Source organism: Trachypithecus francoisi, unplaced genomic scaffold, assembly GCF_009764315.1.
Source record: "Trachypithecus francoisi isolate TF-2019V2 unplaced genomic scaffold, Tfra_2.0 Lachesis_group3, whole genome shotgun sequence".
Taxonomy (NCBI): Eukaryota; Metazoa; Chordata; class Mammalia; order Primates; family Cercopithecidae; genus Trachypithecus; species Trachypithecus francoisi.
In genome coordinates this window covers 103,533,013-103,558,082 of record NW_022681468.1, presented here as the reverse complement: position 1 = coordinate 103,558,082, position 25,070 = coordinate 103,533,013, and the positions used below count along the sequence as shown (strand labels likewise).

The 25,070-nt window shown below is 48.3% G+C and overlaps 1 protein-coding gene across 15 annotated transcripts in view; it reads left to right on the top strand.

Annotated features, from left to right (window-relative positions):
* AKAP13 (A-kinase anchoring protein 13) overlaps positions 1–15,119 on the top strand; it is a 364,057-nt gene extending 348,938 nt beyond the window's left edge. For 11 of the 15 annotated variants that reach the window (XM_033189117.1, XM_033189119.1, XM_033189118.1 and 8 more), the window contains 7 exons: positions 1,101–1,262; positions 1,705–1,775; positions 2,231–2,275; positions 6,041–6,091; positions 6,852–7,301; positions 9,252–9,585; positions 10,384–15,119. In XM_033189117.1, the coding sequence (XP_033045008.1) occupies positions 1,101–1,262; positions 1,705–1,775; positions 2,231–2,275; positions 6,041–6,091; positions 6,852–7,301; positions 9,252–9,585; positions 10,384–10,433 (1,163 nt within the window). In that variant the 3' untranslated portion in view covers positions 10,434–15,119. The remainder of the gene's footprint in view (positions 1–1,100; positions 1,263–1,704; positions 1,776–2,230; positions 2,276–6,040; positions 6,092–6,851; positions 7,302–9,251; positions 9,586–10,383) is intronic. The other 4 variants (XM_033189120.1, XM_033189131.1, XM_033189127.1 and 1 more) reach the window with 4 other exon arrangements.
* Positions 15,120–25,070: the final 9,951 nt, after the last annotated feature.

Sequence of the window (25,070 nt, the reverse complement as noted above, 5' to 3'; positions counted from 1 at the left end):
TACCAGTTTTTAAGACCATGAACATCTTCTGAAAGTGACCCATAGTTTTTATTATGGACTCATAAATTGAAACATGTTTGATGGGGCCAGGCACGGTGGCTCATTTCTATAATCCCAACACTTTGGGAAGCCGAGGCGGGTGGTCAGGAGTTCAAGACCAGCCTGGCCCACATGGTGAAACCCCATCCCTACTAAAAATAGAAAAATTAGCTGGGTGTGATGACATGCGCCTGTAGTCCCAGCTCCTCAGGAGGCTGAGGCAAGAATGTGTTTTGCTCACTTATTTTATGGACATGTCTTTCTGATGTGCTTTTATTATCTGTAGAGAAGTTAGACCCTGTGTTTTCCCCACCATCACTCCCTGTTTTTAACTTTATATGGGATTTGACTTCAATATTTTCTGTTGCTCATTTTTATGTGAAATTAGTGTCTTAAGTTTACAGGTTCAGATAGCTTTTCTCATACCATAGGACTCATCTATCATTTTTGTGTAGGTTTTCTTTTTTAACATGGCTTGTCTTACCAGATTTCCTGCTATTGATTCCCTCCCTTATTCCACCTGGCCCTTCTTTTTCTTTATCTCTTTTTCTCCTGTTTAACTTTTATTCCATTTTCTCCACTTTCTCCTTTCTGTGAGCCATACCCTAGAAAAGAACCCTAGTGGGCCAGAGTTGAGATGCAAATTCTTAGACTACTCTAGCCCCTTGAACTCACTCCATATTGGCGAAGCCAGAAACCCTGACTGTTTTACCTGCTGTTCTCAAATCAGTCCATCTTACTTTCCAGGGAATATCTTCTGGCTGCTTTGGATATGATTCCAGAAGCCGTGTAACTTCTAGTAAATTACTCTGCTTTCCCTGTACACTTTCAGATTTCCTAGCCTCTTGTATATAAAGTGGAAGGTCTCATCTCTAAATTTCTAGTAGAGTCCAACCAAAACACATACCCTGAGCTGAGACCCTTCTCTGAACAAAGGAACTCACCCAGTCACTCTTTGGAAATTTCCAATCATGCTTTTTGTACATATCATGTATACTGTGAACTTGTTTTCCCCTCATTGAAAGATAAGATGTCAGCTTTGCATGTTTCCTTTATTCCAGTGGAGATCCTTCAGGGCTTGGTGAGTGGAAGTCTGGGAGGCACACTTGGGCCAACTCTCAGCAGCCCCATTGAGCAAGAAGGTGCGGTCGGTCCTGTTTCCCTGCCCCGGAGAGCAGAAACCTTTGGAGGATTTGACAGCCATCAGATGAACGCTTCAAAAGGTAAATGATGTGAAGTCATGAGCTTTTATAGGCAATCCTTGACTGTCCCACACAACTCAAAATGATTTGTACTTTAGTAGCTACATTGTACTTTAGTAGCTACATCTCCGCTCCCATTCAATCAGTAAATTTCTTAGTGAGATCTTAAGACACTCGAGAGCCTGCCAGTCAGACTAATACTCATTTTGAGTAACAAAAAAGATTTTCCTAAGATATCAGCTAAAAGAGGAATAATACATGTTCCTGCTTCCAGCTCTTCTGCATCCATAAAATTATTAGTAATGACTTAGCTGCCACCAAGCTGCTCCCCCTTTTTGGGGGCATCAGTAGGATTCAGAAATACTACGTCCCCAAGATACCTATATGATATTCTTGCCTTCGCTAATCTGCTTCACAACTTTAAAATTTAAAAAAAAAAAAAAAAAACCTATTTTTTGTTTAGGAGGCGAGAAGGAAGAGGGAGATGATGGCCAAGATCTTAGGAGAACGGAATCAGATAGTGGCCTAAAAAAGGTATTTCTCTTTAAAATACACTATGAACCGCCTTGGCACTTTCCTCTGAATTCATAACCTTTGAAATTATTTCACTTTGATGTTGTTTTGGATGCCTGAACTGCTGCTTTTAATAAAATTATTTTCAGGGAAAATCACATTTTTAAAACAGTACAGTTAAGAGTTTCACATTATTGGCTGGTGGCCTCACTGGCTTAGGGTGGTGTGTTTACATTCATAACTCTACCATGGTCCTGGTAGGACCAGTTTCATTAGGTTTGTTTCAGGTGCTCCAAACCGACCTGACCTCCTTACAAGGTGTCAGTGATAAATAGTTCAACCTTAAACCTTCAGTACCTTAGTGAGAGGCTGTGGTAGGAAAGAAAGAAAATGGAATACAGCCTAACAGAAACACACTGAATGTCATTTTTGCATCAAGATCTTCATTTTTTATATATATGGTTTTTGTTTCATAGGGTGGAAACGCTAACCTGGTATTTATGCTTAAAAGAAACAGTGAGGTAAGGACATTATGAGCTATTTAAGAAAATATGTGTTTGTTACCATTGGCAAGTTAGGAATATTCTTTGTTCCTTTTTTTTCTTTTTGCTGTTACAAAGAGGCTAACTGCTGGCTGTCATCTGTACATGGAAACAATACAGTTGTCAGGTTCCTTGACCTTTCCCCTTTTTTTGGTCCTAGGGACACTGTCTTGGAATTTTGCCACTTAGAGAATTGCCTGCTAAAATGGCCTTTGATTCTCTGTCCTTAAGGAAGCCTTTTGCTGCCTTTTTTTTTTGAGATGGGGTCTCACTCTCCCTGTATCGCCAGCTCACTGCAACCTCTACCTCCCAGGCTCAGACAATCCTCCAGAGTAGCTGGGACTACAGGCATGAGTGCCACCATGCCCGGCTAACTTTTGTATTTTTTGTAGAGACAGAGTTTTGCCATGTTGCCCAGGCTGGTCTCAAACTCCTGGACACAAGCAATCCACCTGTCTCAGCCTCCCAAGGTGCTGGGATGACAGACATGAGCCACCTTACCCAGCACTTCTTGCTTTTAATCAGCTTTATCTAAGTAGGGCCCGCGAAACCCCCGTGGTGGTTTCCTTTGGTCTAAGCACACTGAGTAGAATTCATAGCAGCCTTTTCTATCACAAGCCTGATACCAAGAGCCACAGGTCTAGAACATGGGCATTTAACTTGTAATTTGACACAGTAATTTCTTATCCTTCAAGTACTCAAGTTATATCATCATCTTTTTTTTTTTTTTTTGGAGACGGATCTTGCTCTGTTGCCCAGGCTGGAGTACAAATGGTGCAATCTCGGCTCACTGCAACCTCCATCTCCCGAATTCAAACGATTCCCCTGCCTCGGCCTCCCAAGTAGCTGGGATTACAGGCATACACCACCACACCTAATTTTTTGTATTTTTAGTAGAGACGAGGTTTCATCATGTTGGCCGGGCTGATCTTGAACTCCTGACCTCAGGCAGTCTGCCCACCTGGGCTTCCCAAAGTGCTGGGATTACAGGCCTGAGCCACCACGCCTAACCATATCTTCTCTGAGTATTGCTTTAGACTTAATATGTGTCTTATCTGTGAAGCAGCCTTGGTGTCCTTCTGGAAGGATGCCCATCCCCCGCACCCCCCCGACTCCTTGTTGTGACATAATCTTCAGATTACTGCCATCTCCAGAATTAATTCTGAGTATTTGACTTTGTAAGCAGACTAGAAGCAGATACATGATAGTTGCTTTTTAGAGTATACTTCTCAAGCATTTTGATTGTGTTTCTTCTTTTTCTTGTGCTTGCTTTTAACGTATATTAAGTCTCCAAGGAACTTTATTTTGAAATTTTAAGGGGAATCTTTCCGTTTTCCCCCTAAAATACAGAAGGATATTGTTTTATATTTGTTGGCACAGAAGTCTAAATACAGTGGAGTCCTGAAGGAATCCTTCAGTGTGCTTATCTTTAAATGACAAACTTGAGCTTATGGAAGCTACTTGCTCTTTGGATCTGCTGCTTGAAAATTAGCTCACTGCAGCCTCCGCCTCCCAGGTTCAAGCAATTCTCCTGCCTCGGCCTCCAGAGTAGCTGGGACTACAGACCCGTACTACCGCACCAGGCTGATTTTTTTGTATTTTTAGTAGAGACGAGGTTTCACCATGTTGCCCAGGCTGGTCTCGAACTCCTGACCTCAGTTCATCTGCCCGCCTCAGCCTCCCAAAGTGCTGGGGTTACAGGCATGAGTCATTGCTCCTGGCCTTGATTTTGCTTTATGGCAAAATTTCCCCCCTATATTTAGTTAGAAGAATCAGGGTAAGAAATAGTAGAAGACCCATTTGTTTTTCAGACATTGCAATATGGATTAGACACTATAAATGCTTAGCTAGAGTCGGCAGATTCTTCAGTTACTTCTCTCTGCTTATTAAGAATAAAATAAGGGGGGCTAGTCTCGGTGGCTCACTCCTGTAGTCCCAATACTTTGGGAGACCGAGGCGGGTGGATCACTTGAGGTCAGGAGTTCAAGACTAGCCTGGCTAACATGGTGAAATCCTGTCTCTACTAAAAATACAAAAAATTAGCCAGGCATGGTGATGGGCGCCTGTAATCCCAGCTACTCTGGAGGCTGAGGCAGGAGAATCACTTGAACCTGGGAGGCGGAGGTTGCAGTGGGCCGAGATTGCACCACTGCACTCCTGCCTGGACAAGAGTGAAACTCTGTCTCCATCTCAAAAAATAAAAATAAAAAAAATAAGGGGTAAAAAGTTTTCTCAGAAGAGCTAAGCCTAGTAATTAAGATTTTTGTGTTTTGTTTTTAAATGACTTAAGTATTGTAAAAGGAATACATGTTCATGGTAGATAAGTAACATAAGTCACTTAATAATAAACATCCCAGCACTGGAAAATAGCTACTGTTAAATGTTTTGTATTTATATTTCCAGCCTTCTACATAACATATCCGAGTTGTATATGTATGAATAGTATAAAAGGTTTTACATAATTTGTATCAGTACTTCCTAGAGCTTCATATCTTGCTTTTTTTTCCTCTTAATATGCATTAAAAGCATTTCCCCAAGGCATATTTTTACAAAGCATGCTGTTGAACAGCTTCATATTATTGTGTACCATAATTTTGTTAATCCTTCTGATAGTTAACTGTTTTTCTACGTTTTGCTTTTAAAGCAGTGAGCTAAGAACATCTTTGTACATACATTGTTTTTTGCACAGCTCTCTGATTATTTCCCAGATATGCCAAAATGCTATTGAACGAAGGTTTTGCAGTGCTTGGCACTACCCATTAGACATACAAGTGCCCATTTTCATCTTTTACCAACATTGAGTATTATCATTCTTACAAACTTTTTGTTCGTTTGATAAGTTTGGGTCATTTATTTTATTTTGCATTTATTTGATTTCAAATAAGGTTGAGTCATTTTTAATATGACATATAAATGCTATTGGCCATTTATATTTCTTCTGTAAATTACTGGTTTGTGTTCCTGGCCTATTTTTCTACTAGGGTTTTTTTTTGTCATAATGTTCTATGAGAGCCTTTTTAAAATCAAACATTTTTCCATTTGAATTTCTATTAGTTCTTTGCCTTTTAATTTTAATTTTACATTTTTACATAGAAATTTTTGAAAAAATCATGTGGTGTCTTCCATTACTTCTGTGTTTGCAAAGCCTTCCCTGTTTCAAGATTAGAAAACCTTCTAGTTCCTTCCAGCTCTTTTTTTTTTCTTTTTGAAATAGGATCTCGCTGTCTTGCCCTGGCTGGACATAAATATGGTTTATTTTTTACCTTTGACATTTTCAGATATTTGAACCTTTTTTTTTTTAATGTGAGCTAAGGTCTCAACTCAGTTTTTTTCAGAAATATAGCCAATTTTATCAGAACAATTAATTGAATATTCTTTTCTTTCCATTGATTTGAAATGCTACTTACATGCTAAATTGTTATGGGAAGTGTCTGAAATTTCTGTTCTGTTGCACTGATGTATGCTGTTTTTATTCTAGTCATTTTAAGTATTGGAAGCTTTCTAATACATTTTAACTTGTGCTGATACTCCTCCTACACACAGGTTACTTTGGTCTTCTTTTGTTTTTCTTGGCTGCTGGTGCTCACTTATTTTCTTTGGTGCTTTCAATTTGAAAATATTTCATAAAGATACAAGCATTTAGTTGTATCTTAAAGAAGCCATCTTATCAGGTAAACATTAGTGTGATGGATTCTGAGATACATAAAGCCTGAAACAAATGTTTCCATTTTGTTCCTTTGGCAGCAGGTTGTCCAGAGCATTGTTCATCTCCACGAACTCCTCAGCACTCTGCAGGTGCGTGCCTTCATCTTCCATCCCTGCGTTTATTTGTCCAAAGAACAGCAGCTTGGGGCTGTTGTTGACTTGGATCTTTGAGGTTTGTAGGCTGTTTATGGGTAAATGGGGCCCTCAGTCTAGGGAAGACTGGCTCTTGTGGTGAGAAAGTTACAGAATGCAGTGGGTAGAGTACCATCGACCTTCCAGGACTAGAATTAGTGAAGAGCTGGTGTGCTGTAGGCGTGGCTTGATAACCATGCTACAAATCACATAGCGTGCTAACATGCACTTGGGAGATTATTTCACTTTAGAAAGCCTTAAGTATGATTATAAGTTTCTATATCCCATATCTCTGTACATTTGAATAGAGTGGCCTTCCTAATACAGCTTCTGTTTCGGACTTCCCAGGAACATCCTCAAATTCTGCTCACTTCCTTTCTTGAAGATTTGCCCTATCTCATTCGTTTCTCCCACTTCACACACACACACACACACACACACACACACACACACACACACCCAGGTAATACCAGTGACTGCAAACAGCATGTGACCAGATTTGACAAAAAGCCTGTGAGTTCCTGCACCTTTGAGGTTCTTGTGTGATAAATGCCTGCAATTATCCTGGAGCATTTTTATTAGATGGGCTTGAAAAATGAGGGGAGAGTTCTAGTCCATCATAGTGCCTGGTGCCCCCTACTGTGGGGTCAGGAGGGATCCAGAAGTTGGCTGTCACCCTGGCCAGAGTTGCAGGGCTCTCCTCTGTGTGCCTCCTCAGGGTGTGGTGCTGCAGCAGGACAGCTACATTGAGGACCAGAAACTGGTGCTGAGCGAGAGGGCGCTCACTCGCAGCTTATCCCGTCCGAGCTCCCTCATTGAGCAGGAGAAGCAACGCAGCCTGGAGAAGCAGCGCCAGGACCTGGCCAACCTGCAGAAGCAGCAGGCCCAGTACCTCGAGGAGAAGCGCAGGCGTGAGCGCGAGTGGGAAGCTCGTGAGAGGGAGCTGCGGGAACGGGAGGCCCTCCTGGCCCAGCGCGAGGAGAAGGTACAGCAGGGGCAGCAGGACCTGGAAAAGGAGCGGGAGGAGCTCCAGCAGAAGAAGGGCACATACCAATATGACCTGGAGCGACTGCGTGCTGCCCAGAAACAGCTCGAGAGGGAACAGGAGCAGCTGCGCCGGGAGGCAGAGCGGCTCAGCCAGAGGCAGACAGAACGGGACCTGTGTCAGGTAATGGGACTCCCTGACGAGAGCAACCTAACGATGATATGAATTAAGAACCCCTGTGTACTAAGCACGGTAAGAAAGTGAGCAGAAATATAGAGCCTGTTTTTGGCCAGATGCAGTGGCTCATGCCTGTGATCCCAGCACTTTAGGAGGCTGAGGTGAGAAGGTAGCTTGACCAGCCTGAGCAACAGAGGGAGACTGTCTCTACTAAAAAAAAAAAAAATGTTTTTAAGAATCTTTGTAGCTGGACACAGTGGCTCATGCCTGTAATCCCAGCACCTTGGGAGGCCGAGGCAGGCGGATCTGTTGAGGTCAGGAGTTTGAGACCAGCCTGGTCAACATGGCGAAACTGCATCTCTACTAAAAATACAAAAATTAGCCGGGTGTGGTGGCAGGCGCCTATAATCGCAGCTACTTGGGAGTCTGAGGCATGAGAATCGGCTTGAACCTGGGAGGTGGGGATTGCAATGAGCCGAGATCTCGCCACTGCACTCCAGCCTGAGCAACTCCGTCTCAAAAAAACAAAAAGAATCTTCGTTTTACCGTGAAAGAGAGGCAGAGGTAGAAAGTCTTTTTCTGCTTTTTGCATCTCTAGGAGACTAAAGAAGAGAATGGAAGTGCTGGGGCATTTTGGTCAGGGCAGTAATGGATACTTAGAGTTGGCAACAGCTAGAGGAGCCTCCGTGTATCTGAGAAAATGGCTGTCAGCCATCCAGGATTTTAGGAGCAACCCCACTGCTCTGTGTCACATCAGAAGTTAGGCATGGCCCTAACCTGAAGGAACTTGCAGCTTAATGGGGAAGCACAGCAAGAATAAAAGAGCCCCCAGAACATGTGGTGCCTGTGGTCCTGAGACAGCAGGAAATGGCTCTCAGGCCAGAGTTGCTGGAAGAACCCATGTGGCAGGATGGGTGGGAGGCAGTTACAGATGAAAACGCCCATCCCAGCAACTAGGGGAGGCGGCCACTCCTCTTGTGAACAGATGATATTCTTGCTTGGGGATGTTGAGACAGCTGCACTCTGCATAGTTCCTGATTTGCCTCTCTACTGCTGATGAAACCTTTCTTTCTCTACAGCTGCTGCTTATATTGAAAAGCTTTTGGTAATTCAGCATACTCACTCCTGAGCTTGTTTCAGTGATGTTGCTTGGTTATTCCAAAACATGGATGCTTGTGGCAGATGGAGAGCCTGGGTGTACACAGATCTGCCTGTGTTTTGAAATGCATATCATGTTGCTGTTTGTTTGACTGATTGACCTTGGACCATGAAAGAAAATTATACTGACATCTTCCAGAATAGGGGGCAGTTGTAGCTTTCGGCAGATGTTGCCAAATATATTGGGCAGGGGGGAGCAGCAAATGCTGTGTGTTGCTTTTTATGACATAAGGAGGGATTCCACCCCATCCCAATACAATCATCAGTGCTTTGACAAAGGAGGGTTCCCAGGCAGCTAAGAGAACCCAGATTAGATGATCCTCCTTATCTCTGGTTTAACCTTTGACTAGGATTCTTGGTGTAAGCTCGGCTTTTCCACTTACCCTCTAACCTGAACAGGTGTGTGTAATCTCTTTGCCCTAAAATACTTACTTGCATCCCTGTGCAGAGCAGTCTTAAGCAGCTCTCCTTCTTTCTTCAGGAAATGGGAATTCTTTTCTAAATCACCCCATCAAAGGTACTGTCGGTTTTTTATGACGCCAGTGTTTGCGTATGTAGTAAAAGTATTAACAGTATTGAAGGCGGTATTTTTAACATGTTTATAGATACTACTTGGGGGAGGGCAGCTAATGAAACCTTTGAGCTCTATGCAGTCCACAGAAGTGAGCTCTGTAGAGTTCACAGAGGTGGGTAAGTACCCAGCCAGCACACCCAGTTGAATTCAGCCAGGATTTATTGAGTAGGCATCAGGGACGCTGACAGCCTCCAAGTGAAAATCCTTCTCTTGAATATGTACAGGTTTCCCATCCACACAGCAAGCTGATGAGGATTCCATCATTCTTCCCCAGTCCTGAGGAGCCCCCCTCGCCATCTGCACCTTCCATGGCCAAATCAGGGTTATTGGACTCAGAACTTTCAGTGTCCCCAAAAAGGAACAGCATCTCTCGGACACACAAAGATAAGGGGCCTTTTCACATACTGAGTTCAACCAGCCAGCCAAACAAAGGACCAGAAGGGCAGAGCCAGGCCCCTGTGTCCACCTCTGCCTCTACCCGCCTGTTTGGGTTAGCTAAGCCAAAGGAAAAGAAGGAGAAAAAAAAGAAGAACAAAACCAGCCGCTCTCAGCCTGGTGGTGAGTCACGCACACCTGCTCTCCCTGTGGCCATGGTGTCTGTGCATTCTGAGAGAGGGTAGATTTTAGTGGCATGGGGCAGGGTTGAAAAGGGTACAGTTCAGATGCTCAGAAGCCAAACTGCTATCCTTCTCACCAGCTCCGCTTACTAAGAGCGCTCATGCAACAAACATTAAGAACCCACTCTGTGTGGCACATGTGCAAAAGCAGAAAGCATGGGTTTCATTTTCAAGGCATTATCCGATTGAGGAACTGCAGCTCACCTCTCAGTGAAGTAATTCAAGTCCTGCTTGCCTTTCTGGGCCTAGAGTAGTCATTGCTAACAGCTAGCATTTGGTGATTTAACTCTCAAATGACTGTATGAAGTTGGCACTGCTAACCCCAAGAGAAGTGAGGAAACTGAAGCTCACGGAGGCTAACTAATGTGCCAACGGCCACAGAGCCCGCGGTTGAATTCTACTAAATGCCTCCCCATTCATGTGCCACTTTTCCCCCTGAATCCTTCTCTTTAGGATTGATCTCTCCTTTTTGTGTGGCAGGTTAAAGAAAAGTGTACATTTTCCAGGCCTCTTCATAAATTCTAGTGCTTATTAAAAGTTAAAGGGAGCATTAGACAGTGAAGGATATCACCAAGAACCTTATTAACCAAATCTGTTCAGAAACCCCAGTGTGCAGAGTCAGTTGCCCATAAGCCCCCGTCACCTGTTTGCATTACAGAAGACTTTGGGTTGGGGAGGAAGTTCAATGAAAGGAACAGTTTTTCTGAATTTTTTTCATTCTTGGTTTTCACATTTCCAGATGGTCCCACATCAGAAGTATCAGCAGAGGGTGAAGAGATCTTCTGCTGACCCTCCTCCTCTCTGCTGAGGCAGCTGCCTACTGATCCTAGCCAGCCCACCTCTCCTGCTGTCCCCACGTGCACAAAGTCTCTTACACTGGACGCCCACTGCTCCTCAGCGTCCAGTCCTCCTGGGAGGCCCCAGGTCTGGACAAGAAGGAACAGATGATCTTGAGTATCAGGGTGGGGAAGGAGGCCCAGACTCTGCTTCGGCCGTGATTTGTGACTGCCCAGGACTCTCAGGTTGGGCTGGCCCTACTCAGGATTACACTGAAAGTAGTGGCCTCGTAAGTACAGGTGATGGTTTTGGACATGTCAGGAATTCCTAAAGGCTAAAAGAGTGTATCCAAGTAAGGTCTGAACCTCTGACTGCCTTTTATTTGGGGGAATACAAAACCAAACAGAAGATGTTTTGGGCTTGATCTGTGTCCATACATGGGGACTTGTCTGCATATATACATGGGGAATGCTAGAAGAAGGCCCAGTCTGCACCAGACGTCTGGTCACCTTAGCTCAGTACAGGGGCAGTGCCTGGATGGACCCAGAGCCCCTGCCTATCAGCACTTCACCCAGTAATCCTCAGAGACTGGTTTCCCTCTAAACCCATCCCGTGCACGTATCACCCCTGTTTTGCATGTATTTCTCATTTCATTTTAGGGATGACAAACATTTGTGAAACCAGTGAGAGAAGGCTTGATGTGTGTAAAAGACGTGATCTGCGCCACCTCCATCTCGGTGTTTCAGTCACTAAAGCAACAAAACAACCCATAGTATCTCATTTTGTCATCAAATCCAGAAGAAATACCCTGGTTTTCCAGGATGTTTACCCACATGTTTTGGGCACAGATAAAGTGAAGAGGCCTACTCACCATTATCCCTGCAGGGTGACACGTTTTGGTTGTTACTGACCACTCAGAAGTGGCTACGGCCTCCTGGCTGTGTTCCTGAGCCCCTGTCGTGCCTCTCCCAGACGGCAGCTGCCTGGCCCTTGCTGGGTGAGGGCACGCCCTATGGGCACACCACCGCCAGGGGCCAGGCAGAAGCTGTGTTCTGAAGCTAGGAAAGCTGGCTGAGAGGTGGGTTCAGGCGAAGGGTGAAGCCATGTGTTCTTGCCAGTGCGGGTCTGGAGAGGAGCTGGCCCAGAGGGCGTGGTTGTGAAAGCGCCCTTCTTGTGTTAGGAGGCCTTGGCAAAATTGGATTTCTTCACAAATGTATCTGAAGGTCTGCTGTTGAATTGTACTCTGCCCCTAAAAGAGGATACAGATGCTGCCTGCTACTCGGCTTTGCTTTTGCTTTTCCCGCCGTGTTTTGATCTGTGTTCACTTGAGGCTTTCCCCAGCTGGTGTGTGCAGGACAGTTGATGGTAATGTTGCCCTCTGAGGCCCCCGTACACCAGAAGGGAGGCCCTGGAAAATTCTGTGCTTCCAACATGGCCTTCAGTTGTTGCTTTTTTACCCCTTAGAAGCATGGGGCTTTGAGCACACTTAAAAACAGAAAAATCTGTAACTTGGTGCTTATTGATGAATTGCAAGCTGGCCTTGCAGATGGATATATTTATCTTTCAGTTTATTTGAAAGAGGTCTGGTTTAAAATTTGTAGCCTAGATTTGTTTTATTTATTATATGTATGTATGTGTTTGTGTTTTTCTTTTTTAAGGGTGAGCCAGGACTAGCCCAACAGTCTAAACTATCCAGTCAATACTGAGTGAAGTGGCAGCCAGCAGCACTCACTCTGTGTCTTTTGAAGTGCCTTGAAGGCCCAGATGAAATTTTAAAGGGAAGGATCCATGTCCTTCCGTCCCCCACCCGGCCTCATTCTTTAATCAAAGGATATCTTCTCTCTTGTTTGAGAATGAAGAAACTCACCACCTCTAAGCTACCTTTGCCTTTTTCTGTCATGGAGAATACCCACCCTTCAGAAACAGATTTTAAGGCCATAACCTGCTGATTTTTCTATTGAAAATATCATGTCCCCTTGCAAAGACCCTAAACAAAAAGTTCAGTTGCTTTCTTCCACCAGTCTATACAACTCCAAGTTACAGCTGAATCGTCATGACTTTCCTGAGATCTACCCCGGGGCTTGGCTATCTCTTCTGGTCACTAGCTCCGAGTTCCCCTACTGGGATTCGCAGGAGGGCAGTACTGAACCTGCATTCTTCTCCTTGTAAATGTAGGCTGGGTGCCCCGTTCTCTGGGTTTGGAACGGTAAGAGGTTGGTGCTGATTGGATTTACTCGCGTACATGCTCTTCACAAAAACACCGTGGATGCTGAAGTTAGAGCATGTTGCCACAGGGCTTGACATCGGTGTTAGAGTCTCCTGCCCCCTAGCTGTGATGTTTCACCTGCTTTGGTGGTTTCGGTGTTTTTTTTTAAAAAATGGAGATTTCACATCTGCCCAGACCTCACTCACTGAAAACTATTTCGGCAGGTCCTGGTTGGACAAGTTTAAAATCAGAAGGTAGTGCCTAGAATTCCCCCAAGCCACCCAGCTTCATCCAGGAATACAGTCTGCAGTGCCGAAAGGGAACCACTTACCAAGACCTGTGCTTACATACCTTCGCCATCTCTCTTCCCCCTTGGAGTTGTCCTCAAGGGGATTTGTTCCTGTCCTGGGGTTTACCTGGGATGGTGGCTGCCTGTGCTTTTGCTCATGGCTTTGACAGTGTTCTAGTTGCTGGATCTAATGGCCTGTCTTGGTTTCTCTCACATGAGAAGAGGTTGTTTTCTGGGGTGACTCAGACGGAATTCCCCGTACTGTTTCCATACCAGGACGCCATGTTCTCCATCAAGCTAAAGAAATCAGGTGCCTGAAATTGTGCTTAAGTTTTGGGGGAAAGATGGAGTTCCTATCCAGAGCCCCCAGATTTTCAGAATCGAGTGAGCTTTCTGGAAGGAGACTGCATCTTCTCTCACTTCCAGTCATCTCAGTTGTCATTCCAGTTGGGTGACATGTGCACTTTAAATGCTGTCACGGTTGGCTTCATTTTCAAGACAATCAAATGTATTGACTGTGTTTTCTTCTTAGAAAATGGAGAGGGTTAAAAACATGCAAACTGCCACTTTCAGCCTTTGCCAGTACTCCCTCTACCCCCGTGAGAGCTATCTGGGAGAAAGAATCCTTACCAGGGTTTTTTTGGAAAGGTACGAATCTTACCTTTTTTCCCCTTCTGTGTCTCAGGGTAATACTCTGTTCAGTGTTGCCCCTTTGCTCATTTTCTCCCATATTTGTTACCTTTCTGAGGCCTCAGTATTAGTCATGAGCACAAAGTTTGGAGACCCTTGGCATTGTTTCCTGGTGTGGGAAGGGAGGTGTTAAGTGTGTGCAAGGGTTGAGCTAGATAGACCCTGCCTTAGTAGAGGGTGGGACCATAACCTTAGAGGCCAGAACTTGATCCAGAAGTTGCTGTCCACAGAAGTGCTTTCTATTTCATCAATTTTGTCCCTAGGGTTCTTTTTCTGTAGCCAGGTCTTTCTTCCCAGGGATTTTGGTATTTGCATTGGAGTTCAGGTTTACTCTAATGATGGGTGGCCCAACTGTGCCCAGAGGACAGCCAGGCCCTGGGAGGGGGTTAGAAAAACAGTCCTGGTGAATGGGCTTCAGTGGTCACAAAGAGGGTGGCTGCGAGGTGACCCCAGACACTTGAGAACAACGTGCACCCTCTGCGTTTGGATGTCCTTGGAATGTGGGAGCCTAGAAATAACCCTGTGGATGAAATGGGGGCGGCGGCTGCTGGAGATCTGTGTGCCTTGCCTTCCTTCAACAGGACCAACTAGGTGTGCAGCCACCTACGGATGTGTCCCAGCCAGCCCTGTCGCTCTCGTGCATCCTCAGAGACAAAGAAGAGGGCAGGGAGTTTGGGCTTGGTTTTGAACTTGCCTTTCAATGTAGCAAAGCATTCCTAGTTAACCAGAGCCTTGGAATCTACTACCTGCTGGCCAGGCTTTAAAATGAAAAGTGTTTCAGTGCTGCCATAAAAGGGGGCGGTGGGGAGGAAGGGAAAATAAAGGCATCTTTCCAAGTACTCATCTAATTTAATTGTCAAAAGATTGATAGGCCATGAATTCTCTATCTCACTAAGGGTTAAAGGCGGCGACCCCCCACTGACTGTGTCCCCTGCCACCAAAGTAGGTGACCTGCCCTACAAGCAGGTGGGACCACCTGTGCTGCGCTCCAGGGGGGCTTCTGCAGGAAGCACTCACCCCCACCTTCCCTGGCCTGAGCTTTTCCCCTGCCTTTCATCACCACCTGAGGGCATGGGCAGTCACCTGGCCATGGGGCGTGCCTGGCGAGTTTGCCTGCGGTTCAGGCTTAGCCTGTGGTCACCTGTGTGCTGCTGCCTGCGTGGGGTGCGCAGGGGAGGCACAGGGATCCGCAGGAGGGTGGTTGGGATACACCGGATACCTCTGCTCTCATTGCTCGTTTGCAAATGCTCTATGGACATTTCTGTGCTAAATCATATTAAATAAAAAAGACGGGTTAAAACCCAGATGCTGTATATTAATTTGTAATTATGTATAAAGTGAAGCAGTTTTAAACTGTAAAGATTTTTTTCAGTGTGTTTTCTGGAATTTTGCCACAACATACTGGCTTTGTATTTTATTTAGCTTTCTTTCTAGTTACCAGCTTCAGACCCTTGTAAAGTCCCCCTCAGCCCTTTCAAAAAAAAAATAATAATAAATTTCCTGTGAAGTCTTGGTTGGTGCTGTGATTTATTCCTGTTCCTGGTTCCTGTAGAAGGGACACTCCCCATCCACCCCCAAAGCTCTTGAGGAGAGGCTTCTCCCAACGCAAAGGTTAATTTCCATAGTTTCCAGAGCCAGATTCTGCACCGAGCAGCTGCTGGGGACGGCTCTCTCTCTCTCTCTCTCTCTCTCCCTCTCTCCCTCTCTCCCTCTCTCCCTCTCTCCCTCTCTCCCTCTCTCCCTCTCTCCCTCTCTCCCTCTCTCCCTCTCTCCCTCTCTCCCTCTCTCTCTCTCTCTCCCTCTCTCTCTCCCTCTCTCTCTCCCTCTCTCTCTCCCTCTCTCTCCCTCTCTCTCTCTCCTAAAAATACAAAAATTAGCCAGGCGTAGTGGCACATACCTGTAATCCCAGCTACTCGGGAGGCTGAGGCAGAATTGCTTGAACCTGGAAGGCAGAGGTTGCAGTGAGCCGAGATCATGACACTGCACTCCAGCCTGGCCAACAGAGTAAGACTCTGTCTCAAAAAAAAAAAAAAATTTCGCTGGGCAGGGTGGCGTGCGCCTGTAGTCCCAGCTACTTGGGAGGCTGAGGCAGGAGAATTGCTTGAACCCGGAAGGTGGAGGTTGCAGTGAGCCAAGATGGCACCACGGCAATCCAGCCTGGCAACAGAGTGAGACTCCTCAAAAAAAAACCCACAAAAGTCCTGCCCAGCTGCCAAGTGTCTTTCATTTTACCACAAACTTGGAAGTGCACGTGTTTCTTCACAGAGTCTTGTAGCCCTGGTGATAGCTGCCTCCCCGCAAGCCAGTAAACACTGGTCTTTTCTCTCTCGCTGGCTACTCTTGGCTGTCACTGCTGCCCAGGCGGTCTCCTCCCCCACTGCAGCCATCCTGGCCTGGGTCCGTGGTGGCCCTCATCCACCCAGGCACCCTCAGCAGGGCAAGAGGAGTGGTTCCCATGGCCTGCCTCCCTCCGCTTTTCACCGCAGTTGGTTCTGAGCCAGGGACAGGCTCTGTCGGGGAGGCAAGAAGAGCAAGAAGGTTCCATTCTTCTCTTCCAGGATAGCAGACACACAAAGCGCAGGGGGCCCCAAGAACACTAGACAGCCACTCAATAGGGACAGAAGCCTCTGCCCACTCCTGATGGAGGCTGCTGTGCCCAGAGCCTCTGCTGCAGCACAGACCTGGCCGCCAAGTGGCTCCTACCAAAGTGGCCATTTTCCGTTCAAAGGTCCCTCGTCCCCAGGGAAAGCCCGAGGCCTAGGGGCGGCCGCCTGTGAACTAGCAGGAGATGCCGGATGCAGCCACAGCCTGCCGGAAAAGAAGTGGGAGTTGCTGATGCTGCAAGACAGAGATCTAAACCGGAAGTGTGGGGAGGACATTAGGCCCCAAAAACCAAAGGCCAGGGAGGAGCTTGGGAGGAGAGGAAGCTTGCACGCTGCTTGCGATTTCCTTGGAAGTAGCCACAGAAGCAGAGGGCAGGAGAGCTGAGCTGCAGATTGTTACACCTCAGACCTGGAACTCCCTGAACTCCCTGCCTGGGGGTGACAGCCCCCTCATCCAGCCTCTGCACAGCAAGAAGTGCCTCCCCAAGCCCCCCAACTCCCCATTCCCGCCACAGTTCCTGTTCTTTGGAGTCTTAGGAGACTCCTTTGTCCTTAAAATTTGACTCTATTTCTTCAGGGGCACAGTGGCAGGTCACCCAGAGGGTCCTGAAGCAGTCCAGTTCCAGCACCGTCCTGCCACCTCTGTGAGTGTCCCCCCGGGCCAGAGAGGAGTCGCAAGTGGGAGGAAGTGGTGTGTGGCCTAAACGGGGAGGATGTGGGTCCCAGGGCGCCAACAGCCTACTCCCTCCACCCCAGTTTGGGGCCCTCCGTCGCTGCCTCCCCGCCCCTGCCCCCTCCGCCATCCCCAGCTGCCTTTGGTATCAAAGTGACAGCTTTGGCCCCTCCCACCACTGCTCAGGCCTCCTCCTTTCATATGGTAATGGCTTGCTCTACACAGCCCTAGTCCCACAGATGTGTAGGCTACCCCTCTCTCCCCATGCCTTTGGGAAACTTTCCTTCTTCCTGGGGAACAGAATCTGGACCCCGCTAGGGATAAGGACCCTGGAGGCCTCAGTGGGAGAGTTGTGGGGAGGGGGTCATAACATGGCTCCTTGGAATGGACCAGCTGAAAGCCAGCCTGCTTTTCTCTCCCTTCCTCCCCGGTCGCCACTTCCCTTTGAGCTGTCCCTGGACTTCTCACCCCACCCCCAGCTTTGGAGTTTGAGGTGGCGGTTGCCTGGACAACCTCGGTTCTTCTCTGTGGTCCAAAGGAGAGGGCTGCTGGGCAAGTGAAGCAGGGCTGCCTGCCCTGAGGAGCCTGGGAGAGGACCATGCTGGGGTCCCCTCTGTCAGGGAGGGCTGTGGACAGGGGCTGAGGGGGCCACTGAGAGGCACCAGGATGGATACAGACTCCAGGCCTGTGGCTCGTAGCCGAGTGGCCAAGCTATTAAACCTCTGTCTCCATTTCCTCTTTCAGAAGGGACTGCAGAGTCTGCAGGTGGCGCGCACATTCATCATGATGCTGAAGAGATGAGCAAAGTGCTTGGTCTAGGGCCCAACACACTCATCTGGAGGCATGTCAGGGGAGCCGTGGGACAGCTGCCATGACAGTGGCCCCGGATTCATGAAGAGTCTGAAGAAAGCTCTCCAGGGGGGCAGACTCAGTCTTCTCCATCTTCCTGGGCAGCACACAGCCACACACACACAGATGCAATCTGCCTCAGAGCAGCCACCTCCACCTCCCTTAGCTTAGCTCAGGTGAACTGTCACTTCCTCCAGGAAGCCCTCCCTGACAGCCAGGTCAAACCTCTCCCCACCTTCCCGTCTGCTCCCTTACCTGACAGGCCTGCCCCTTACACAGAATCAGATACCTGGATCTCTGCAGCTCACTCCAGGCCAGCGCAGTGCTGAGCCCTCCTTTGCCTGCTCCCCTGGAAGTGGGCTGAAGGCCTCCTCACCCACACCTTCATTCCAGAGCTGGGTCCTGGGAATCAGGGATGGCCAGGGCTATCCCAGGAGCCTGGGGGGACACCACTGTGCTGCCAGCAGGGCCGAGTCTGGAGGGTGGATATTGTTCCAGTTGTCTCAGAATGCTTCCCCCTGCTTGTGGGGCAGCTCAGCCACAACCAAAGGCAGCTGAGCCCCACCCCAACCAGGGGCTTTTAGCTGAAAGTGGGCCAGGCTGCTGGGACCCTGTCTAGGACCAGGGAGCCAAGGGGCTCTCACCCTCTCCCACTGGGATGAGAGTCGCTCAGGGAAGGCAGGCTGAAGAGTCAACCTGCTAGGTCTGGAAACAGATGAAATTCACACGCTGGGACCCCACGCCTGTGTGTCCTGAGGCAACAGGCTTAACCTCTCTGCACTACAGTTTATTTATAAAATGGGATGACACCTACCCCAGTTATTGTAAGAAAAATATACACCCTTTTGTCCCGCTTGGCAGGAAGTGAATGACAACATGGAGGCTGAACTTGATTAATGTCCTCACAGTTCCCCAACAGCAGGCCTGCCAGGTGTGAGCACTTCCTATGATTTGGAGGATTCCACGTGGTTTCAGACTCACCTGCGTCAAAGAAAGTTTTTCAATATTTTGACTTCTTAGAATTAGTTCTCTCGGGCCTCAGAGCTGGATAGAGGGGGGCACTCACTGGGAAAGCCACAGGAGCCTCCTACCCATTATCTTGGGCTACGTGACGTCCTGAAGGGGGATCGGATCGAGTCTCCCCATTGGCAGGTGATGACAGGGCTCATGGAGCTCAGCTGGCCCAGCCAGAGCCAGGCACAAACCCACATCTCTGACAGAAGACCTGGGATTTCCCCTTAGACCAGTGTTTTCCAAAGGGCAGTCCCTGGGTCTCCTGCTTTAGAATGATCTGGACTGCTGGTTAAAATGCATATCCTTGGGCCCAACACCAGATGTAATGAATCAGACTATCCAAAGCTGAAGCCAAAGAATTTGCATTTTTTTTTTTTTTTTTTTTTTTGAGATGGAGTCTTGCTCTGTTGCCCAGGCTGGAATGCAGTGGCTCGATCTCAGTTCACTGCAACCTCCGCCTCCCGGGGTTCAAGCGCTTCTCCAGCCTCAGTCTCCTGAGTAGCTGGGATTACAGGCACATGCATCACGCATGGCTAATTCTGTATTTCTAGTAGAGATGGGGTTTTGCCATGTTGGTCAGGCTGGTCTCAAACTCCTGACCTCAAGCGATGTGCCCACCTCGGCCTCCCAAAGTGCTGGGATTACAGACATGAGCACCTGGCCGACTGTACCCTTTCAATGTGTGGACTATATGGTATGTGAATTATGTCTTGATAAAACTGTTATTCATATTAACAAGGTGCATAAGGAAGCTTTCATGGGTGATAGATATGATGATTGTGATGCAAGTTTCATGGGTATAGACATATGTCAGAATCTACGAAACTGTATAGTTTATGTGTACTTTATTTGTACATCAGTTATAATTCAGTAAGAATGTTTCTAAAAATCACCTACAGTGAACATCTAGAAATAAGCACAATTCACACGGTGGTCTACCCTCCCGGTCTCTTTTCTATAAACACACATAGTTTATTTTATATAATGGGTCGTCCTGCCTTTTTCCACTTTATATCGTAAGCATCTTTCCAAGTCACTAACTCTCTATGGTGGATGGTCACATAGCATTTTCTGTGCAATAGTGTCATTAGTTTATTTCTATACAGGGGTATTTGAAATGAGACAACTGAAGTGTTTCGGGTTACAGGGTCACCCCCTTCCTGTCCCTACCTTAGACTCCCAACCCCATTGCTGCACCTGGCCTGGCGTCCTCTGGAAGGAACCTCAGATTTGGAGCCTCTGCCAGGGCAGGGAGCCTGTCGGAACCAGCCCAGGGCCAGCCGGCTCATTCCTGGAATTCCTGCCTCCTCTTACTGCCCTGGGTTGGCACCAGGTGCTGAGTGGGCCTCAGGCCAACTGTGGGCATGGGCTCGATGCCGCTGCTTCCTCCTCCACATCAAGGCATCAGCCATACCTCGTCCCAAAAGGCAGAGAGGAAGTCCAGCTAAGTCCCACGCCCAGCTCTGTGCTGGCTTCTGAAGGGAAGACACAGTCACTGATCGGCACTTTTGGTTCCTGTGTCCTCCTAAAACAAATGTGAACCACCATGTACCTTTCACATGGTTTTATGTCTACCTCTCAATTGGTATCACAAGTGTAACTGTTACCAAGTATATAATTTGGGACATTATTTTCATGCTTCAAATATATTTAGGGCTAAAGGCTTAAGTTGTTCAACTTACAGAAAATGCCCACCATGTGACCTCATTAGCAAAGCCAGTACTTCTTGGCAAATTCATTGGCCAATTCAGAATTCAATTTCCATTAAAAGTTTGATTGCTTTTAAATTAAAATTAAAATGTTATTTAGTTGACAACTAAAAATGTTATTTAGTGACAGCTATCTCACTTCTGAATTATGACTTGTTAATAATAGGGAGGGAGGGAGGGAGGTAGGATGAATGAGTGGATGGATGGATGGATGGATGGATGGATGGACGGACAAGTGGACGGGTGGATGGGTGGATGAATGAATGGTGGGTAGGCTGATGAGTGGGTGCGTGGGCAGGTGGATGGGTGGATGCATGTGTGGATGGACAGGCAGGTGAGCAGATGGACACACAAAGATATGGAACCTTGTCATATGCTTGTCAATTGAACTCCAAAAGGCACTGCCCTGTTTAACAACCATATGCTTTGCAAGCCACTTTTCCCTCATGCTGCTCAACCGTAACACGTCCATTTGGTGCCCCAGATGTTTTTACACCCTGAGCAATGCACCATAATGAGTTTCAGGAGGGACGAAAGATAACTTCCTTTTGTGAAATGAAAGAAGGGTGATTGAGGAAGAAAGGTGGGAAAGGAGGAACAGGCACGGGCAGAAGCACGGTTCTGGGAAAGCGCATCCCCAGATCCCAGAGGAGTTCCTCAGGACTCGCCCAGCCTGGGGCCCATCACGAAGCTCCTGTCTGCGGTGGGAGCCCTGTATGCCAGACCACTTCCCCCCAAGGAAGGTGGGGCCCTGGTGTCTTCCTGCTCTTTCTCCATCACCACAAACATTTGAAGCCCTGGCTTTTACCTGGCAAGAGAGAGAAATACCTCCTCACCCGCTAGCCCTGACTCCAGCTAGACAAGCCTGAACAAACCCAGCTCATGCCCAGTGACATTCTAGGTCGCCTGGGGAAGATCTGCCAAGCCACGGCCTGACCCGCGGGGCTCAGCATGCACTGAGCAAAGCGCCCAACCCATACAGTCTTCTTTCAGTCATCACACTGAGGCTTGGACCTGGGGGTGACTGTCCCCACCAGCAACACAGCAAATCAGTCTTCCTGGAGGTGGTCAGCCTCCCAAAAAGTCTGAAAATCAGGAAGTCACAGAAAGTCTTGTAAGACTCTGCACACTTTTCAACCAGAAGTTGAGGTCCTTTGAACCCTGTGATGGCAGTAACCATTTCTCTGGGGTGGCTCATACAATTTCAAGCCACAGAAGGAGGACAAAGCACTCCTGCCAACAGGAGGGACGACACGCCTCTGTGAGGAACCTCCTGGTGGGCTCTGGGCTTCCTGGCAGCCACAGCTAAAATGGAAACTTTTTGTTGTTGTTGTTTTTTGTTTGGAGACAGAGTCACACTGTCACCCTGGCTGGAGAGCAGTGGTGCAATCTCGGCCCACTGCAACCTCTGCCTCCTGGGTTCAAGCGATTCTCCTGCCTCAGCCTCCTGAGTAGCTGGGACTACAAGCGCCTGCCACGACGGGGGTTTCACCATGTTGGCCACGCTGGTCTCAAACTCCTGACCTCCAGTGATCCACTTGACTTAGCTTCCCAGAGTGCTGGGATTACAGGTATGAGCCACCGTACCCGGCCAGAAACATGTATTTTTATTGAAATTGCCTTCAACTCCCCAGAAAAGCTGGAATGCTTTCTTCTTTCAATTTTTACACACACACACACTTTACTCAAGCTGGAAACGTATATGGGGCAAAGGAAATGGACATTGTTGACGGAAATCTAGTAGCCCCTTTACCCCATTTACTTCAGTTCTTACAACAAGCAATATGATCTGTTCCCTGTTTCTTTGTTATGAATGAGGAAATGAAGTTGCAGGGGCAGAGGGACCTTCCCGAGGAGGGCCACCGAGTAGAGGAAGAGCTGCTGTTTGTACCCAGCTGGCTTGACTGCAGTGTGGCCCCCGATGCTGCACAGTGCAAACTGAGGACCCACATCCTGAGGCTAAGCTGGGGGAGCCAAGCACATGGGCTGCCAAGGTCTGGCCTTGACCCCAGAGCAGAGCTCACACTCCTGCTGGGAGGAGGAGACAGGCATGGCAGGGACCTCGCAGGCCTACAGCAAAGAGGCAGCCACAGCTGGCAACACCAGCTTGGAGGGCAGACTGGGAGCTGAACCCCCACCCCCTCGCAGACTGGCCACCTCTCTCAGGCAAATGTCACAGCTGCATTTAACAGCGCCAGGCTTTTCGGTATGGCTTCAACTCTCATTTTAAAAATCTCACTATTCTCCATGGGAAGTGGGGAGGTGGAGAGAGGAAGAGACAGGACCTGCTCCTCGCTAGTCTTTGATGAGGCCCCAGTTAGGGTTGTAGAGATGAGAGACATAGAGCGTCTCAGTGTTCACTCTGCAGGGAAGGGGAGAAGCGGGGCCAGCTTTGGAAGCTTTGCGGAAGCTCACAGGAGCCAATGTGAAGAAAGCGCAGCTGTGGTGAAGCCATTCATGGTACTTGCTCTTGGAGCCTGCATTTCTCCTGAATGCAGGTGGTCAGGATAAGACTGTGCCGTCCTGTCCGCTCTGCAGTCCTGACACTGGTAGAGCCACCACAGGGTGGGCTTGGCGGGATGTGTCTCTCTTGCCCCCAACTTCCCTGGTTCCCCACCAGCCGTGCAAGCTGAGTGGGAAAGCTGTGATGAGTCTACCTGGAAATGGCTTTGGAGCCCTGGGGCCTGGCATGGAGCTGGTGCCCATCAATAGAATTACGTAATCTATCGTGCAACCCAGGAGTGCCTGGAAGCTTCTCTGGGTACCAGAGCAACACTGCTCATCTCCTTTACCTGCAGAAAGGACAGAAAAGGAGTCCAGCCCTACTCAATTCAACTCAAAAAAGCCACTGCTCCCCTACTGCTGCAAACAGGGTCCCGAGTGCCAGGTTCCAAGCCCAGGCCAATCCCAGGGCCAGAGTAAGGCCCCTCGGGTTCAGGGGGCCTGGGCAGCTGGGGCCAGACACACAGAAACCACCAGAGCTTCTACTGCCATGCTGAGCGTGTTTCCTCAGCTTTAAAATGGTGACCTCAACAGCGACCTTGGGCTAGGCGAGGTGGCTCTCTAATCCCAGTACTTTGGGAGGCTGAGGCGGGCGGATCACTTGATCACTAACCTCAGTCAGAGGTTAGTGAAAATAAATATGTCATTTTTCTCCACCCAAGTGCATGGATCCCCTGAATTTGATCCCAAATCCCAAGTTAAGAAGCCTGCGGCCTATTCTAGGCTTTTCCTTGACCCTCAGTGAGGCAGAGCCACATCCTAAAGCCCAACAAGGCAAGGGAAAATGCAGGACAATATTGTGCCCACTCTGGGAAATTCACCCGAATCACCCTGGCTCCCTGGGCGGGGCCTGAACCTCTGCAGGTACCGTGAGCGGGACAAGCTGTATGTCAGGTAGGGCTGGGCCTGCGGGCAGAAGAGGAGCTGGGGGCCGATCACCTTCATGGTCTCTTCAAGTTGGAAGAGACCACCTCTTCCATAATTCAGCTGTAATTTCCACCTCCTGAAGGAGAGGCTGGGCAGATCCATCCGGGCTGGGATTGGGGCCGGGGCGGGGACATGATGGATGGGGCATGCAAGTTTCTTACTCTGCAAAATATCCCCCCGAGTGATGATCCAGAAGAACCGAGGTTCTTTGCCAGCTGCGCTCATTAGACAATTGCTTCTGAAGAGGCTGCTTCTTTCCCCACTAGGATTTGCAGTCTTGGGTGTTGAGCAAGGGGCGGCTGCCACACACCCTTCGGGTGAATGACTCTGGGCTCATTCTTGTCAGTTCCTGGCCAAAGAAGTGTCCTTTGAAGGCAGGGAGACAGCCAGGTGGAGGAGGCAGTTGGCTACCCTCTCCTTGCCCTTGGCAACTTGACAGTCCCCCCAGGCAGGCTCTCAGGATGCCAAAGCCTCCAGGATGGCCTATTTTCTTTCCTGCATCAGGCACAACCAAGGAAAGCTCCACTGGCCATCTCGGGCCCAAAGTTTCCAGAGAGGCCTTGCCCCATCACTGATGGGGAGGGTGGCTTCTCCCCTCCCCCAAGCCTGTCCCAGATTCGGTCTGACCCCTGGGAGGCCAAGGAACATGGAGCTAGGCCTGCTGGGTAATGACTGGAAGCAACACCACTCCCAGCCCCCACAATGTAGCATATGGCTTGGTTTCAAATCCCAGTTCCACTGCTGCAACGTGGCGGCCATTCTCCCCCTGTAACGGGCTATCTGGGCATCGGTCGTGGTGTTTAGTGCTTTATGGAACTCGACCTCAACTCTTAACCCTGCTATCATTAAGCCTGTATCAGAGAATCAAGTGGTTTAACCAAGCTTGTACATACATGAGAGCCATACATGAGAGCTTGAACCCAAACCCAGGTGGGCCTAGCTCCAGAGTCCACATTCTGTCAGTTGCCACTGTGTTGCCTCCTCCTCCTCCTACTAGAATGAGACCTTGGGCAAGTTACTGTGACCTCTGGACCCATTTCTTCATCGGCAAGAAGAGGACAAGAATGTCTACCTCTGGGGGTCACTGCAAAGGTTAAAGGAGGTAATTATGCAAAGCACTGGCCAGTGAGCAGCACACAATCGGGGCTTGACAATTGCTCGACAAGAGGGGTTTGACAAGAGCCAGG